Below are 15,936 nucleotides of genomic sequence, written 5' to 3' on the forward strand. Positions count from 1 at the left end.
TACTGGAGAATTCCCTAGAAGACCGGGCAGGACCACCTACCTATGGGGTCTACTCCGGCGGAGTTTGTTCTAGGTCGCCCTCGTGTTCTGGCCTGCTCTTTCCCACCCTTGCCTGCACACTTCTTGCCCGTCCATCCTTTCAAGGCAGTGAGTGACCTCCACTTCGACTTACCTAGTAGCGTACCAGTTATTTATTCCATCTCCTCTTGTTACTCTACAGTCAGTAGTACTCGACTCGGCTGCATTACTTTTACTCTACTTTACTTTTCCTCTCCCTTGAACGACTTGACTCTCTTCATCTTGTTCCTCTACAAACTTGCGACTGGACTCTTCTCCTTCTAAACCTCTCGCACCACGCGACACGACACGACCTTGAGAGCTTAACTATCAGCCCCTCACTAAGCGCTTCACTCTTATCCCTATCCCTACGCTCCGGCTTTCGACGTAACCTATTTCCTCCCCCAATCCTCTCGACATCGACTTCGATATCGTCGTCGCCTTCTCCAATACTTTCTCCTGCGCAAGCGACACTTCAATACGCTGAGACTGTCCTTGTCCTTGGCAACTCGGCTTCCAGTCCCTCGTTTCTCTCGAGATAAAAAGACTCCCGAACCGTCCAACTTGAGTTCAACCATCGCGCAATTCGCGCTCTATCTCTACTCGCCGACAACGACCCCAAGTCTAAAACGTCATGGGTAAATCGTAAGTTTATTCTTGACGCATTTCTGTTGTTCTTCCCAATCGCTTCATGACACTGTCCCGCTATTTGTCGCTTCCGTGCCATCGAGGTAATGTTGCGTCACTTGCAGCCAGAATCTCATCGGGCGCAAGCGCATTTGTCAACCTCGGATCCCCACGGAAGCTAGATACCGACGTCATTATACCTGGGGATCGCCCTCATCGCAATGATAGCTCATCACTAACCATCTTCGTGCTCATTCAGACAGTCCAAGCTCTCTCAAGATCAGCTTGTTGAGCTTCAGAAGTCAACCCATTTTGATAAGAAGGAACTGCAGCAATGGTACAAGGGTAAGTTCATCTCCTCACCAGGCCTCCCGCGTGCTCTACACTGCCCACACACCAAACATCAATGCCTTTGTCACATGAGAACAGCTGCCTAACATCAGCTCTAGGTTTCCTTAAGGATTGCCCGTCGGGTACGCTCACCAAGGAAGAGTTTCAGAAGATTTACAGACAATTCTTCCCTTTTGGAGATCCGAGCTCATTCGCCGACTATGTATTCAACGTGTTCGACAGCGACAAGTCCGGTACTATCGACTTTAAGGAGTTCATTTGTGCGTTGAGTGTCACCAGCAGAGGCAAGATGGAAGATAAGCTGGACTGGGCATTCCAGCTGTATGACATTGATGGCGACGGCAAGATCAGTTATGACGAAATGCTGAAAATTGTCGAGGCTATCTACAAGATGGTGAGTGTCTACTCGCTGCTCTCTAGCAGCGGTCTCATATTCTCTGAACACTTGGAGTCATATTAACTAACCATGCTTAGGTTGGCTCCATGGTCAAACTACCCGAAGACGAAGATACCCCCGAGAAACGAGTAAGGAAGATCTTCCGCATGATGGACAAGGACGAGAATGGCAGTCTAGACATGGAGGAGTTCAAGGAGGGCAGCAAACGGGACGAGACCATTGTCTCAGCGCTATCCCTCTATGATGGTTTGGTATAGGGGAAGCAAAGGTTCTATCGGCAGCGATATGCAAAATACGAACAAGATGGGAAGAGAAAGAGGAATAACCTGGATGAAAAGAAGGATCAACGGATGCCAAGTTAGTTGGCCAGGAGTGTGAGGAGCTATTGTCTTTTTGCTTTTCCTGTTTGCCCTTGATACAAGGGTACGGCTTCTTCTTTTGCTGCGGTCTTGGAGAGGCCTATGATTATGAAATAAATCGCTGTGCAATTTTCAAAGCTGGGTGTTTGTGTTTGTTTAATTGTGAATTATGGACGGAATTGATCTCTTTATGAGTTGCTTATAAATGCTCATTTGCCTTGGGAGCTACCCTGAAGTCGAGTTTTGATGCAGGACTTATATGCATCCAGAAAACTGCTGGTGTTCACAGCTGGGTCAGGTAAATTGCTTGCAGTCAACTTATTGCAAACTGAAACGATAATATTTCAATTAAAGCATTCAAATTCTGTAAAAACATCCAACCGATAAATAACATCTGATTCAAGATGGGCTTGGGGGTCCACCTATACTAACCCCATAATTAGTAGCTTGTTGTCGTATCTAATATCTCATCAGATCCTTACAACACCGTAACACAGGCAGAGAAAAATACAAAGATTTTGCATTTGTTCCATACCAGAGAAATTATAAAGTGCACAAGTGTACCACTGTATTCTAACTACAGTCATGGAGTTCATAAACGACTTACTCCCAAACCTGGAGCCAGAAGTTCAAGATGCGGAAGAAGGTGAGGTCCAACATCCTTTGCTCAAGTATAAAACTCACCAACACATACAGAAACCTTTTATCTCTATGCTCAACCTATCCCGTCTATGAATCTTGGGTTTATAGACGCTCGCGCTACTTCAGTCGATGTCTCAGTGGGAGATCGCGATTTCACCATTCATCAGTCTCCCACCGTTCTCTCATCTACACGATCAGGTGGTACAACTGGAGCAGGTGAGTCTCATCGTACCTCTTGCACACGGATAAATGCTGATTTTATTCCATAGTGATCTGGAAGATAGCGCCAACATTTGCCACATGGCTCTCATCTCCTTCAAACCCTATCTTGACCAAGATCAATCTCGCAAATGCTTCCATCCTCGAGCTCGGCTGTGGCATATCCCCCCTGAGCGCCCTAGCCCTTGGCCCGCGTGTATCCCGCTATGTTCTGACCGACCAGTCTTATGTCCAGCGTCTTCTTCAGAAAAATATTGACGAGAATTTCTCTTCGGCGTTTAGCTCGGGAACGTCCACGCCTACGGGTGGGCGGGGCAGGAAGAAGCGCAATGCTCATGGTCCTATAGCCCCTCAGTCGAATATTCGCTTCACAACACTTGATTGGGAAACGGATGAAGTGACACCTTCTCTAGTTGGTTCTGGCGACGCTCGTAGCTTTGATGCGGTCGTTGCTTGTGATTGCGTGTACAACTATGCCCTTGTGGACCCATTTGTTCAGACATGTGCGGATGCATGCCGTCTTAGACTCTCCGACTCTGCGTTGAGTGATAACGATGAAAGACGGCCATGTATCTGCGTCATTGGGCAACAACTTCGCAGTGACGAAGTTTTCGAGTCATGGCTCAAAGCATTTTCAGCCTCGTTCCATGTCTGGAGGGTTTCAGACAACGCACTCCCCGAAGAGCTACGATCAACGGCGGGATTTGTTGTACACGTCGGCATACTCCGCGAAGAACTGAAATGAAACGAGTGGTCTCACACGTAGACTCAATGCATCTGTTCATCATGGCAGCGACTGGTAGCTTTGTTTAATTCAGTAACATTACATATCGTATTCAATACATTCTCACATTCGAATTCGCTCATATCATGTGTAATTGCGTTAATTCGTAACCTCGTTGGAAGTACTGATTTCGTATCGAACCCAAACTTTTGTTACTCTTCATCCACCGAGATGGACAGAGTCAGCAACCCCTTTTGTTATCCGACGCAGCAAAAGATTCGAAGAAACAGAAACTCAATGCTAATCATCATATACCCATATACCATATCCACTTCGCCGTAAAGTCATTTAAATTCCCATTTTGTTGTATCCAGATTACCACTCGAGAGGTTCCTTCTTCTCCTCACCACGATTTGTCTTGGGAATGGGCACAGCCTTAGCAGCCAGCTTACCACCCTGTCCAGGACGCTTCAGGTAACCTGAACCGTCGAGCCAAGGGGTGTTTTTTGTCATGCTTCGCTCAAACTCAGAAATCTTTTCCTCCTGCTGCATAGTCAGGCCGATATCGTCGAGGCCGTTGACCAGGCAGTGTTTGCGGAACTCCTCGACGTCAAATGAGCAGATAGTCTCGCCAGCAGCGTTCTTGATCAGCTGGCTAGGTAGATCAACCTCAATGTCTCGGTTGGCGCGAGCTTCAGCGGCAATGGCGTCCAGGTCATCCTTGTTGTCAATACGGATGGGAAGCATGCCGTTCTTGAAAGTGTTGTTAAAGAAGATATCGGCAAAAGAGGGAGCAATGATACACTTAATGCCAAAGTCGAGAAGAGCCCAAGGGGCGTGCTCTCGAGAACTACCGCATCCAAAGTTAGGACCAGTAACAACCAAGGTCTTGGTGTTTCGGAAAGGCTCCTGGTTCAAGACGAAGTCGGGGTCCTCAGATCCATCCTCCTTGTATCGAAGCTCGTAAAAGAGAGCGGTCCCAAGACCGGTTCGCTTGATAGTCTTGAGGAACTGCTTTGGAATGATGGCATCGGTGTCGACGTTGGATCGGTCCAAAGCAGCGGCAGTGCCCTTCCAGATAGTAAATTTGGGCAGGCCAGAAGCGGAGCCGGCAGCGCTGACTAGGTTGTTGGTGTGAGGTTCAGAGTCCTGGGGCTGGTCACCAATCAGTTCGCGCTCCTCAGAGTCGTCCTTGGTTCTCTCGTCTACATGAGGCTCCTCGGCGGGGAGCTCACGGGCCTTGAAGGCGGACTGGTGGGTGTAGTGAGATAGCTTGCGGACATCGGCCAGCTTGCCAACAAGGGCAGCGGCGGCAGCCATGACAGGAGACATGAGATGAGTTCGGCTGAGGGCACCCTGTCGACCCTCAAAGTTTCGGTTCGATGTACTGGCACATCGCTCCTTAGGGGCTAGAATGTCAGGGTTCATGCCCAGGCACATACTGCAACCAGCCTCTCTCCACTCGAAACCGGCATCGACGAAGATTTGATCGAGACCCTCCTCCTCGGCCTGAGCCTTGACAAGACCAGAGCCAGGAACGACCATGGCGCGCTTGATGTTATCAGCAACCTTGCGGCCCTTGACAACATTGGCAGCAGCTCGCAAATCCTCAATTCGGGCGTTGGTGCAGGATCCGATGAAAACCTTGTCGACGGGAATATCCTCCATGGGGGTTCCAGCGGTCAGGCCCATGTACTCAAGCATGCGACGACCAGCAGCCTTCTTGCTCTCGCTGCTGAATGTTTCGGGGTCAGGAACGCAGCCCGTGATGGGTACGACGTCTTCAGGACTGGTTCCCCAGGTAAGAGTAGGAACAATATCCTTAGCATCAATGAAGACATCGATATCATACTTGGCACCGGGATCCGACTGGAGGGACTTCCAGTAGGCAACAGCGTTGTTCCAAGTCTCAGAGCCATACTTGGGGGCCAGGGGGCGACCCTTGAGATATTCAAAGGTGATCTCATCGGGAGCGACCATACCAGCACGGGCGCCACCCTCAATGGACATGTTGCAGATGGACATGCGAGCCTCCATGCTCAGGCTGCGGATAACAGAACCACAGAACTCAATAACAGCACCAGTACCTCCAGCAGTACCAATCTGACCGATGGCATGGAGAACAATGTCCTTTGAGCTGACACCGGGGGCCAGCTCGCCGTCGACCTGTATTCTCATGTTCTTGCTTCGCTTGGTGATCAGGCACTGGGTTGCAAGAACGTGCTCAACCTCACTGGTACCGATACCAAAGGCCAGAGCACCGAAGGCGCCATGTGTTGAGGTGTGGCTGTCACCGCAAACAACGGTGGTTCCGGGAAGAGTGAAGCCTTGCTCGGGGCCAATGATGTGGACAATACCCTGTCGCTTGTCGCCGAGGCCGAAGTATGTGATACCGAATTTCTTGACATTCTCCTCCAAGGTAACACATTGTGTTCGCGAATCGTCCTCCTCGATAAAAGAAGCAATATCCTTCAGGGCTTTGCGGGAAGATGTGGGGACGTTCTGTGAGACATGGGGTTAGCAGGATTCCTTCATAATCGCCATTGTAAGTTGGCTTTCAGTTCAATTGGTAAGTCCTACGTGATCAGTGGTAGCCAAAGTACAATCCGGTCTTCGGACCTTTCGGCCTGCATTCTCGAGGCCCTCGAAGGCTTGCTATTGGTGATTGTGGTTAGCGGATACTCGCGGCTAATGCAGATCTTTGGAGCGGCCTTGAACTTACTGGTGATGTCACTTCGTGGACCAAGTGTCGGTCTTTTGACCAACTTTTGTTAGCCACAATGCTCAGATACACGATTTGGCAGACAGAAACGTACCAATGTAAAGAAGAATCGTGCCATCGAGCTTCTCGTCGACAATGTGTGCTGAAAAGACCTTGTCGTAAAGAGTCTGAGGAGTTCCCACGGGAGCAGGCATTTTGACAATGAGACCGCACTGAGCGAGACAGTCGAGTAGTGTGTCAGAGAGAAGAGTTCAGTGACGTGACTGTGATAGAGTAGTAGGCGTCTTGAAGAATCTGGCTCTTGGTGATTGTTGAGGAATAGGGGAAATATGTAGTTGTTACGAAGGAGAGAAGTCAAGCTCTCTTGCTCAACAGGGAATATGGTATAATTTAAAGCTGAAAGGGGAAGAAAACAGGAAATGATCTGGAATTGGAAAGAAGGTGTTCTCTCTCTGGGTTTATCAACAAAATTTCACCCAGTGGCCCCCTCTCCCGTCCAATTCCACGAGCTTCATACAAGGCAGGAAAACGCCGATAATCGGAGGGGTCCGTTTCCGGCCGTCAGCAATTGAAGCTCAGCAAAAAGGAAGGAAGCCCCAAGACGGGCGCCAGCGCGGGGTAGTCGCATGGGTCTTTCCTGCACTGATTGTTAAATACGCGGCACTTATTGGTTCTTGGCTCCGATCCTGCCGGCGGATCGCCACTTTTTCAACCTCCGATGTCAAAAGTCCAAGAGCTCCGATTAATATTTAGTTTTGCCCTTGTTGAGACTCCACGGCCTAATTACGACATCAATTGAATAGTTTCGTTCAGTGCCGAGCTTTAGACATGTACCGATTAGCTAATAGTATCAAATTCCAGTCGGTCCACGCACAGCACAAGGCAGTGAGTGCCCTGAAGAACATCCACGCTTAATTGAATAGATAGTAGATAGCCACAAGGATTGGGAGATAGGTAGTGCTAGCAATGCATGGTCTATTAATTCTGTGCCATAGAAGCGTATCATGGTAATAATCTAATCGTCTACTCGTCTATTTTTATCAACCTCCGCATCCGCCATCGGCGCAAGCCTCTCCCCCGGTTTGCGGGATGGGCTGGAACACTGAATACCGCCCCGCCATTGAACCCTGCCTGGCCTCGCCGGCACCGGTCGCCGGTATCTTCCCGCATGTCTACCGGGCTGTTAGTTACTCGTAGGGGTAGACTCCTGTCAAACTTCGCCGAAACATAGCCAGGACTTCATCAGCCATGCAATCCTGATCCTCATCCATGCACTTCAATGTGATGACCGTCAACTCCATACCCCACACCAACACCATTGATAACCCGAATATCAGTGGTAATGCGAGACAAACGCTCACCAAGTTCATCCAGCCGCGGTCCTCTCGGTTGGTGCAACTCCAATACGAGGATCTAGTATCGAACACGGGCCTTACAGTATCGAAGTACAACCCCAAAAGCCACGTGCTGTACTCGATGATCGTACACAAAAACTCTTTGATGGCATCCCACAACCCTCCCTCTTGACCCTGACAGTGTTTATTGCTGGAAAGATCTGCGGTGTCGTCTTCGGCGTCTTGGTGCCTTTGAAGACTGTCTGATATCTGCGCACCAAGTTTCATCGCTTGTTCGCTGTGTCCTGTGTGATCCATTCCCGACAGAAGACATCCGCTGCCCAGTTGGGCACTGCCTTCCAGAAGAATGTCCTGTTCCGTCTCCTCCATTTCGACAACCTTGCCGTCTTCTGTGTAGGTGGATGTTGACAAACTGCTGCATCGGTGCTGTGTTACCGACATTCCTGCTTGCGACTCTGTATTGTTGCACATTTGTGTCTGCAGGTCTTGCCTCGAAGGCACCTGAGGGTTCTCCAATACAGTATTGGCCACTGGAATCTCGTCCAGAGACCCCGGTTTCGGCAATGTACTCGGCCCACGATTTGTCTGGGAGATATCCGAACTGCTTGGCGTTGTCCCGAAGTGTTGCAGGTTGCGGACTACCCGATTGACTCTGCGCTTGTGGTGCAGACTCTCTTGGATTTGCCATCCCCTTTTCTGGGAAAATATCGATGGTGTCCGGACGCACCCAGTAGTGATGATGGTGTTTATGGATGCACATGTCTCCTTGACCTCGTACATATTCGTGGTGTCTTGATTCGTGTTCTGTGCGCAGATCTCGTGATTGTCGTGATCTCTGATCCCGAGTATCGTTTGGTATAACATATTGGGCTGAGTGAGATTCTGTCTGACTATGTCTTCGCTGGCTTCTATTTCTTTGGCTGTCTTGGGTAGATTTCGAAGCCCCGGCCACGCTGTCGCGTCTCTCGTTGGAGATGGTAGAGCGGTGAGAGGATCTCGAGTCACTGACCGCTCTGCCTCTTTCTGGGGTAGTGGGTCGGCCTTTCTCCCAACTCTTGACGCTTGACGTCTTTGGAGAAGCTGGACTGTTGGAGATGACTCTAAACTGGCCATCTTCAGTTGCTCCCATTTTAATTGCGCTTCTCGGCTTTCCCTCAGAGGCGAGCTCTACGCGCGTCCTGTTGGGGTTTGGTGAAGGTCTGCCGGGCCTGCTGCTTGTCGGTAGTGGCTTTCGAGGAATTCTGGCACGATTTGCTTCGATGCTGTCGACTGAATAGTGAATCTCTTGTGGCTTGTCGTCAAATCTTGCATGGAGCTTTTTTGTGGATTGCTCTCCCGGGAGCTTGATGTCTCGTATGCGTTCTTCACCAATGTCAAGTTGGTGCCGCGGCTGACTGCTGAAAGATTTATCGTCGAGAGATCTGGTAATGTTTGGGAGCAGGCCGTTGTCCCAAGTGTTTTTGCTCGTCCTGGCTTTGTTTGCTCCTTTGGGAATTTGTCTAAAAAAGGTTCCTGAGTTGCTTTGTTGTTGCCGATATGACTTTCTTTCACTTCTTGCGCATCAGTCATCTCCGATGTCAGATCCGCTGCCTGCGCATTAATTGTCGTGAGCATAACGTCATGCTCTGTTAACAGGTCTTTGTCCAGCCCGAGCTCGTCCGCGCTATGGAAACTCGTGGCGTCTTCGAAGAGGTCCAAAACTACAGGAGATAAAGCCGCAAGACTGCCACGATGAGGTGTCTTGACTACCGTGTCAGTTGAGTTGGGGCTTCTTCTGGATCTCAAATTACTCGAGATTGTTATGTCAGGACGCTGCTCTTGACTTGGCTGGTCCTCAGAAAGGTTTGGATCTATAAGACCTTCGTGTTTAGGCATGCTGTAATCGCGGCACGACTTGCGCCCTGTAACAGGGGAAAATTAGTATTTAAAAAAACCGGAGATGAGAGGACAATTTTACTGACTTGATAGCGCTGAGACGCTTCTGTTTGACTGCGCAATAGGACTCAGGTCGGGCTCCTGTACTGATGACCATTTATGTGTATCCCTTCGCCATTTAGCATGATGTTTCTCTGTTTCCTCCCGACGCCGCAACTTCGCAATGTCGTGGTCAAAATGAATTTTGACAATTTGAGCTTCGGCTTCTTTTCTTTTCACAGCCGAGGTCGCATTTTTGGCCTGAGTCTCGAGTTCTGATAGCCTTTGTTCTGTCCTGATGCTCAGAGCACTGTCACCACTGTCCGATGTAAGATCTAAAACACCAGTCTGTGGGTTGATACCTTGAACTCCCAGGTAATCTCCACTTTCTATCAAGCTTTCTCGATCGTTCCGTGCCTTTTTTCTCGCTTTTTTCTTAGCCTCAAGAACCTCGAGTATGCCAGGCATCATTTGCATGGCCGGGACGAAAGGCTGTGCCCCAGAAACGTCACTCTGCACTTGCCCTCGTTTGTCTTTCATCGATACTGCTCCATCGCTGGCGGCCTTCTGGTTGAGCTTGTTGCGTAGTCTCGGAGAGCTGAAGTTGTTCCATCTTTGGTGGGTGGGTGGCCTCTGGCCTGTAGTTGCTTTCCCTTTTGATGAAAGACTACGCTCCGGCAACAACTCACTTAGATTCTTCGGCGTGTTCCAATCCACTAGGCGATCTGAACCTCCTGTTCCGCTCTGTTGACCAGTTCGGCGATTGATAACCGGGGTTTGCTCTGACAAGGGCCAATTTGCAGATGAACCACTACCGTCTTTATGCGCAGGAGAGGCCGATTTGATACCACTTGTTTCCCTCATGTCCTGGTCTTCTGTATCTCTCAACGTTCCTCCTCTTTCTGGACGATGATTTGGGAGTTTGCTCTTGAACCAATCCCCTAAGTCCCCTAATGTGAAGCTCTTGGCAGGCTCCTGCCTTTCTCTCTGCCATTCGCCCCTATCCCCGAGTGTGAGTCTGCGGTTGAACTCATGGCGGATATGAGAAACGTTCCGTGGACGTGCGGATGGAGGTGGCCGATCGGTTGAGGCCCTTCTGCGTCGTAGAGATGACCAATGCGGTTCTTTTGACATATTTGTGTAGAAGCGCCCTTGGAACTAACTGGTCCAAATCCGTCCTTGTGTATAACTTCCGGTGCGTTACCAAACGACGTATGGTTGAACGAATGCTTATCGAATATCCGAGATCAGTCAAGATACATACTTCATATCGATGGGACCCTAGACTAGGAGTTTAAAGAATGTCGTGAGGTTAGAGAATGGGTAGTTTTGTTTCGAGTGTCACATACAGGTAGACATACGTCGGGTCGGCACCCATTTGGGCAGTAGGCAGTATGGCCAATCGAACGCGATTGCCTTCAGTCTTGCCATGACTGAAGGAAGTCACCATCGAGGTACACCTGCTACCAACAGGTAGCCGCAACATTTATTTCCACTCACTTAACAGCCTCATATGGATGGATTCCATATCTTTAGGTATCTCGAGGATGTGAGACTCAATGTATCGGATGAATGGCCAAAACAGAGGGTATTAACAGTTTGATATTCAGAAACCAGACCAAAACACCAATCCCTACCACCAGTGCAATCTATAATACAATCCATGTACACCGACTAGATAAATATTAAACAAAAGAAGAATGAACAAGCTACCAACCTACCAAAGAGGACGCCGGCTCTCTGGCGGTGCTTGTTGCCGATTCACCCCTGCAAAGAGATTGCCGCCGCCACTTAGTTTTGAGCTCGTCAATCGACGGCTCTCTGCCTTTTTAGATGGCGTTCCTGCTCCCCAATTTCGCTGCTCGTATGCTGCCATTTCTCGAGAGTTGCGCGGAGATGCCGCCCCTTCAGGGTTCAGTTCCTTTAAGCTTGTGGCCTTTTTGAGGGGTGACCTGTTGTGGGTATGGATGCCCATATTCCCCCCAAAGTTGATCCCCTGAACCCCTGAGGAGGTACCAGTCGATGTGTAGCCTGAGGGTAAACTTTGACGAGGCATCACACTTCTTTGGCCGGTAGCAGGTCTGAAGGCTTCTGATCGTCGAGTTGCTGTAGGGGGCGTGAACATGTGTGGCTTCAAGACGTTGTTGGAGCTTGGTGTGACCGATCGCTCGTCAGGGGTATCAGCGGCTCTGGTGTATGGGTTGAAGTGGGTTTGGAAACCGTGGCGGATCTGAATAGTAGGAGTGCCGGTTTGGACGAATTCCTTGTAGTCACTGGGCTGGTCCATAGAGAATTGTGTTCCGATATCGCGAACTGTAGGGTGAAGACGAGGATGAACGAACTTGGTGTCATACTCCTTCATCACTTGCTCCTGAATCACGGCCTTATCCTTTGCTTGCTGCGCAAATTGAGAGCAGAAGAAGAGAAGCTGAGCAGAGACGAGAATTTGCAAAAGCAAAGTGTTGAGAACTGTCACGCTCGGCCGGGGATCGAGGGGAGCCAGAGGGAGAAATATCATGTAAACCAAGACATGCCCAGGGCCGAAGAGGCAAGCAAGCCTCAGTGAAACTGGGAGAGGATCCCAAATCGACAACTCCCAAACGTCCGATGCCTTGTCAGGATGAGCTCGTGACTCCGCAGATTCAGGTGTTATCAGATTCGCGAGGTAGCTCAGGGGTGTAGAAGGTGATGCGCCGAACTGGTTGACTTTCACGCGGCGCGCAGAGGGTGTTGACATCGGCTTGTCGACTTTGGCTAGAAAAAGCCGGTACTTGCGAGTTCGTGTGATCGTGTAGAAAGCGTTGGTAAACGAGAACGCAGCGAGGATCCAAACAAAAGGATGAACCTTTACAGCGCCAGGTGGTTAGTATCAACTTCATACAAAAACCAAATAGTACTTACAACGAATGAAAGCCAGCCAGAACTGGTATCGTCACTGAAAATGTCATCACTCTTGGTTGTAGAACCCGAATTGGCGCGCGCAAGCAGGAACAAAAAGTTCATGGCCAGGCCCATTTGCGTTCCCACGGTGGCCGAGTCCCAATCTCTCGTCTCAAGCTCTTCCGACAGCCAGAGCAAAAAGTCCATCGGATTAATAGCAGCCATGATGCGCTCTCTTAGCGGCTGCCGGCGTACTAGGCGTGGCATTTCGACTGGATGGTTATATGACACTTTAAAAGTAGAAATTTCCGATCGAGATATGTGACACGGTGCCCTGAGTCGATGTGAAAACGACGAAGAGGGAGATGGCGGCGACCTGGCCAGAGATTGTTTACTTTGAAAGTCTTGTTGCTGAGGACCAGGTTCAATGGAGTCTTTGTTCGTGCCCGGGCTACTAAGGTGGACTAATGTTAGGTGACCTCCACTGCCTAACTGGGTGACCAGTAGGGGCTTGGTGGGACAGGCTGCAGCGTCCACAGCGGGGATGGCCAGAGCTTCCACAGTGAGAGCAGTCCATCCACTGCATAGAGCGGAGCCTCAGGCGCCTGACCTTACTCCCGCGCAAGGTACCTATCTCAGTTGCAACACATTCAACCTAGCGCTTTCAACTCCGACAAGAGGAGCAAGATCACAAGCAAATTCACAGTCCTCCAGATGGCTTCGCAAGCAGATTACAAGGATCGCCAGTTCCTGGCTGTTATTGGTGATGAAGTATGTCTTGCGATGAAAGGTTCTTTGTTTGACGCTTTGCGCTGACGTAGCTCAAATCAAGGACTCCGTAACTGGTCTTCTTCTTGCAGGAATCGGCGTGAGTCTTTGAACGATTACGCTTCTTTCATATCATAAGCTCATTCATTGTATGATATAGCATGTAACCACAGGTGCCGATGCCCAGAAGAACTTCCTTGTTGTTGACGGCAAGACCGACACATCTGCCATCGAGGCTGCATTCGACCGATTTACTGAGGACCGCAAGGACATTGGCATCGTGCTCATTAACCAACACGTCTGACTCTCGTACCATACATGGCTCTGCTGCAAGGCTGATAGTTCTACAGATCGCGGAGCGAATCCGACACCGTATCGATACCTACACCGCGGCTTTCCCTGCTGTCCTGGAGATTCCAAGCAAAGATCACCCCTACGACCCTGAGAAGGATAGTGTGTTGAGACGAGTGCGACGCCTGTTTGGAGAGTAAACCTACGATTTTATCGGCGCATGGGCTTGTTTTGGGGTAATGAAGCGAACATAGCATAGGTGCGGCGATCAGCCTAGCCGTATATGACTCGCGAGTCAGTATTGTGTTTTTTATCGACTTGTTCACGTTGTGCAGGACTGTAGGGCGACCTATGCTTATACAGTGGGATGAGGTGGAGTACAACGCGATGGACTCGTTTATCAAGTATGCTAAATAGATTCGAAAGCCGCTGCAGTATGCTCTACTTGAGCTATAAATTCACCCAAAAACCAACGTCAACAAAGAAATCAATGAAAACGTGCCCAGCTGTAAGTCATGCCATCATGCGTATGTTGCGTGCGCCATAATCCCAATCACAGATCGCTGCCAAAGAAACCCTTGCTGCTACGAGAGAAGGCGACAGTTGCCGTCAAACATGTGATTTGTACATCGTCGGCAGTGAAAACATCGGCCAGCACAGTGTATTTGCCCTGCGCAGAGTTAGTAAGACAGTCAAAATTGGAGAGAAATATCGACATACAGAAGGAATCTCAGCAGGAAGGTCTACGGTCTTAACAACCTCGACCTCGCCCTTTTCGACGGGACACTTGAGGTCAACGTTACCAATCTGCTCGCAGAGATCGGCCTTGGTGCTGATGAGGCGGATGAGACCATACTTGACAGTCAAGAGAACGTAAGCGCCCTCTTCAATCTTCTGCTTAACTGATCCCTTGGCCTTGATCAAGAGTTCCTGGCCACTATCGCGACATTAGTACCGTATCTTGAATCGGAGGACAGTGAGCGGGGTAGCCGTACGCCTTGGGAGGGTTGGGAGCCAAATCAACGCGGTCGATCTTGATAAGATCGGCTGCGTGATCTCCGGGGCAAAACTCGAGAGGAGAATCGCCAGGAATCTTGAGGTCGTCGCTGATGGTGAGTTCGGGAGCCTTGCCATTGAGAACGCTCAGAGCCGCTGCTGGCGCCAAGCAGGCAGTCAGGCAGGCGGTGACGGTAGAGAATCGCATTGCGCCTAGAGTTTATCGGAAGTCGAATAGTTTCTGGACTGAATTGTTTACAAAATGATGCGAAGTGGTACAAGATATTGATGAAAGTCGTGTGAAGTGATGGAAGAAGTCGTTATCAAGGTAGAATGGCGGACGGCAAGTGGCTTAGTGTTGAATGCGTCATGGGACTTATGCTCCACCTTTTGTCTCAACGACTGGCCAAAAGCGGCTGGGGATTGATGCCTTACCGCCTTGCAGTCTGCAAAAGTCGTCGCGGGCCGCATCCGAGCTGGGGGGTAGGAGGCATCCGTGCCTACCTAGAAGCAAGCAAAATGCATTTTCTTATCAAAGCTAGACTTGAATCCAGACCCGAAGCATTGCAGGGAATTCAGCGATAGTGACCTCTGAATGACGTTAGCATTGTTGTTCTGATATCGTATGTCGAAGCTCGACGGTATCGCAAGAGAATGAACCCAGACTGTTACTGGCCCCTTAGGTATAGGTCGATAATAGCTGCTCGGGCACCTCAAATGATCACAGTGGCTGCATCACAGTAGCTTGCTCTCATGCAGGCAACAGTTCCTGCCTCTAGTGTCTCTGTGGAGGTGGAACACTGGGCGCGGAATTCCCTGCCTCCCAAGTTTGTTTATTTATGGTTAGCGCCAGGAGCCCTAGCAACCCAATTTCCCTGCGGGCCCTGAGGCAGCAAAACAGTGCACGGGCCATATGTGTTTCTATATAACGCGGCTTTTCCTCCAACCTGTTTTAAAATCTTCATACTTACCTTGTTCCGAGGAAGCTAGCTCATGAATTGGCTTTCTCAGCATGGAAGGCCTGCATTGCACATCGCGGAGTCGTTTCCTTGCTCTATTGTCCTTCGGGGCCATAGGGGGCGGAATTTTTGATTTATAACCTCTTTCATTATAACCTGTTGCTTGCGACGGGTATGAAGAAGGAAATGGTTTCGGATCCGCTGGTTGAGTCCGTTTGAAACACGTAAGCAGAACACTGAGTTGCGCTATGTGTGATGGCGCCCGCGTAAGATCTTGTTATGTCAGTCATGTTTGGGAGGAACTCGGATGGAGTATGGTGAGACGCTTCGGTTGCTCTAAATAGTCCCCGGAGCGGAATCGAGTCATGGAACCACTGCGCTCATTGTTCTATTGGTCTTTCTGTATGTAGGAGCGGGCTTGAGATGCTGAATGGCATTTTGCATATCTGGGACAATGCATCCTTACACTGCTTGCTTTTGTCGATGGGTGAATCCCTGCTCTCAAGTTCATCATTGTCACACAACACCGCACTGTATGCACTAGAAGCGGTATCTTTCCCCGCTTCTAACAACTCATCTCCCATCATCTCAATGTGGCCTATGGCGTCAAGGCTAAGGTTTCGACACGAAAATGTGCCAGTCCAGCAAAAAACCGAATGGGTGAGAAGCCGGGCG

At 49.8% G+C, this 15,936-nt stretch overlaps 7 protein-coding genes across 7 annotated transcripts; 3 read left to right on the forward strand and 4 right to left on the reverse strand.

Moving 5' to 3' along the window:
* The first annotated feature begins 297 nt into the window (after window positions 1-297).
* FGSG_09591 (uncharacterized protein) lies at window positions 298-2,321 on the forward strand. Its single transcript, XM_011329817.1, has 4 exons — window positions 298-702; window positions 944-1,029; window positions 1,134-1,429; window positions 1,510-2,321. Exons 1-4 carry the CDS (start codon window positions 692-694, stop codon window positions 1,687-1,689), a joined length of 573 nt encoding a protein of 190 aa, XP_011328119.1. The 5' UTR covers window positions 298-691; the 3' UTR covers window positions 1,690-2,321.
* A 55-nt stretch (window positions 2,322-2,376) lies between these two features.
* Window positions 2,377-3,397, forward strand: FGSG_09590 (uncharacterized protein; the record flags this gene model as incomplete). Its single annotated transcript, XM_011329818.1, has 3 exons — window positions 2,377-2,437; window positions 2,488-2,649; window positions 2,703-3,397. 3 exons carry the CDS (start codon window positions 2,377-2,379, stop codon window positions 3,395-3,397), a joined length of 918 nt encoding a protein of 305 aa, XP_011328120.1.
* Window positions 3,398-3,751: 354 nt separating this feature from the next.
* FGSG_09589 (3-isopropylmalate dehydratase) lies at window positions 3,752-6,292 on the reverse strand (the record flags this gene model as incomplete). Its single annotated transcript, XM_011329819.1, has 4 exons — window positions 3,752-5,878; window positions 5,957-6,031; window positions 6,099-6,130; window positions 6,193-6,292. 4 exons carry the CDS (start codon window positions 6,290-6,292, stop codon window positions 3,752-3,754), a joined length of 2,334 nt encoding a protein of 777 aa, XP_011328121.1.
* An 821-nt stretch (window positions 6,293-7,113) lies between these two features.
* Window positions 7,114-8,566, reverse strand: FGSG_13611 (uncharacterized protein; the record flags this gene model as incomplete). Its single annotated transcript, XM_011329820.1, has 2 exons — window positions 7,114-7,278; window positions 7,460-8,566. The coding sequence occupies 2 exons, from the start codon at window positions 8,564-8,566 to the stop codon at window positions 7,114-7,116; spliced, it is 1,272 nt and encodes a 423-aa protein (XP_011328122.1).
* Window positions 8,567-11,084: 2,518 nt separating this feature from the next.
* FGSG_13610 (uncharacterized protein) lies at window positions 11,085-12,472 on the reverse strand (the record flags this gene model as incomplete). Its single annotated transcript, XM_011329821.1, has 2 exons — window positions 11,085-12,212; window positions 12,269-12,472. 2 exons carry the CDS (start codon window positions 12,470-12,472, stop codon window positions 11,085-11,087), a joined length of 1,332 nt encoding a protein of 443 aa, XP_011328123.1.
* A 423-nt stretch (window positions 12,473-12,895) lies between these two features.
* Window positions 12,896-13,777, forward strand: FGSG_09587 (vacuolar ATP synthase subunit F). The gene is made up of 4 exons (XM_011329822.1): window positions 12,896-13,018; window positions 13,080-13,115; window positions 13,176-13,313; window positions 13,366-13,777. Exons 1-4 carry the CDS (start codon window positions 12,962-12,964, stop codon window positions 13,504-13,506), a joined length of 372 nt encoding a protein of 123 aa, XP_011328124.1. The 5' UTR covers window positions 12,896-12,961; the 3' UTR covers window positions 13,507-13,777.
* Window positions 13,621-14,623, reverse strand: FGSG_09586 (phosphatidylglycerol/phosphatidylinositol transfer protein precursor). The gene is made up of 3 exons (XM_011329823.1): window positions 14,302-14,623; window positions 14,027-14,243; window positions 13,621-13,976 (listed from the first exon to the last, which is right to left on the reverse strand). The coding sequence occupies exons 1-3, from the start codon at window positions 14,508-14,510 to the stop codon at window positions 13,860-13,862; spliced, it is 543 nt and encodes a 180-aa protein (XP_011328125.1). The 5' UTR covers window positions 14,511-14,623; the 3' UTR covers window positions 13,621-13,859.
* Between the last annotated feature and the right edge of the window lie 1,313 nt (window positions 14,624-15,936).

This window comes from Fusarium graminearum, chromosome 4, assembly GCF_000240135.3.
Source record: "Fusarium graminearum PH-1 chromosome 4, whole genome shotgun sequence".
Classification (NCBI taxonomy): Eukaryota; Fungi; Ascomycota; class Sordariomycetes; order Hypocreales; family Nectriaceae; genus Fusarium; species Fusarium graminearum.

Bases quoted from the DNA above. Each gene is read 5' to 3' on its own strand.
- FGSG_09587 (XM_011329822.1), top strand. From the start codon at position 12,962: ATGGCTTCGCAAGCAGATTACAAGGATCGCCAGTTCCTGGCTGTTATT. The intron at 13,019-13,079 runs GTATGTCTTGCG...GCTCAAATCAAG, and splicing joins TGGCTGTTATTGGTGATGAA to GACTCCGTAACTGGTCTTCT. The intron at 13,116-13,175 runs GTGAGTCTTTGA...TGTATGATATAG, and splicing joins TTCTTCTTGCAGGAATCGGC to CATGTAACCACAGGTGCCGA.
- FGSG_09586 (XM_011329823.1), bottom strand. From the start codon at position 14,510: ATGCGATTCTCTACCGTCACCGCCTGCCTGACTGCCTGCTTGGCGCCA. The intron at 14,244-14,301 runs GTACGGCTACCC...ATGTCGCGATAG, and splicing joins GCTCCCAACCCTCCCAAGGC to TGGCCAGGAACTCTTGATCA. The intron at 13,977-14,026 runs GTATGTCGATAT...AACTCTGCGCAG, and splicing joins TTCCTGCTGAGATTCCTTCT to GGCAAATACACTGTGCTGGC.
- FGSG_09591 (XM_011329817.1), top strand. The intron at 1,030-1,133 runs GTAAGTTCATCT...CATCAGCTCTAG, and splicing joins ACTGCAGCAATGGTACAAGG to GTTTCCTTAAGGATTGCCCG. The intron at 1,430-1,509 runs GTGAGTGTCTAC...AACCATGCTTAG, and splicing joins TCGAGGCTATCTACAAGATG to GTTGGCTCCATGGTCAAACT.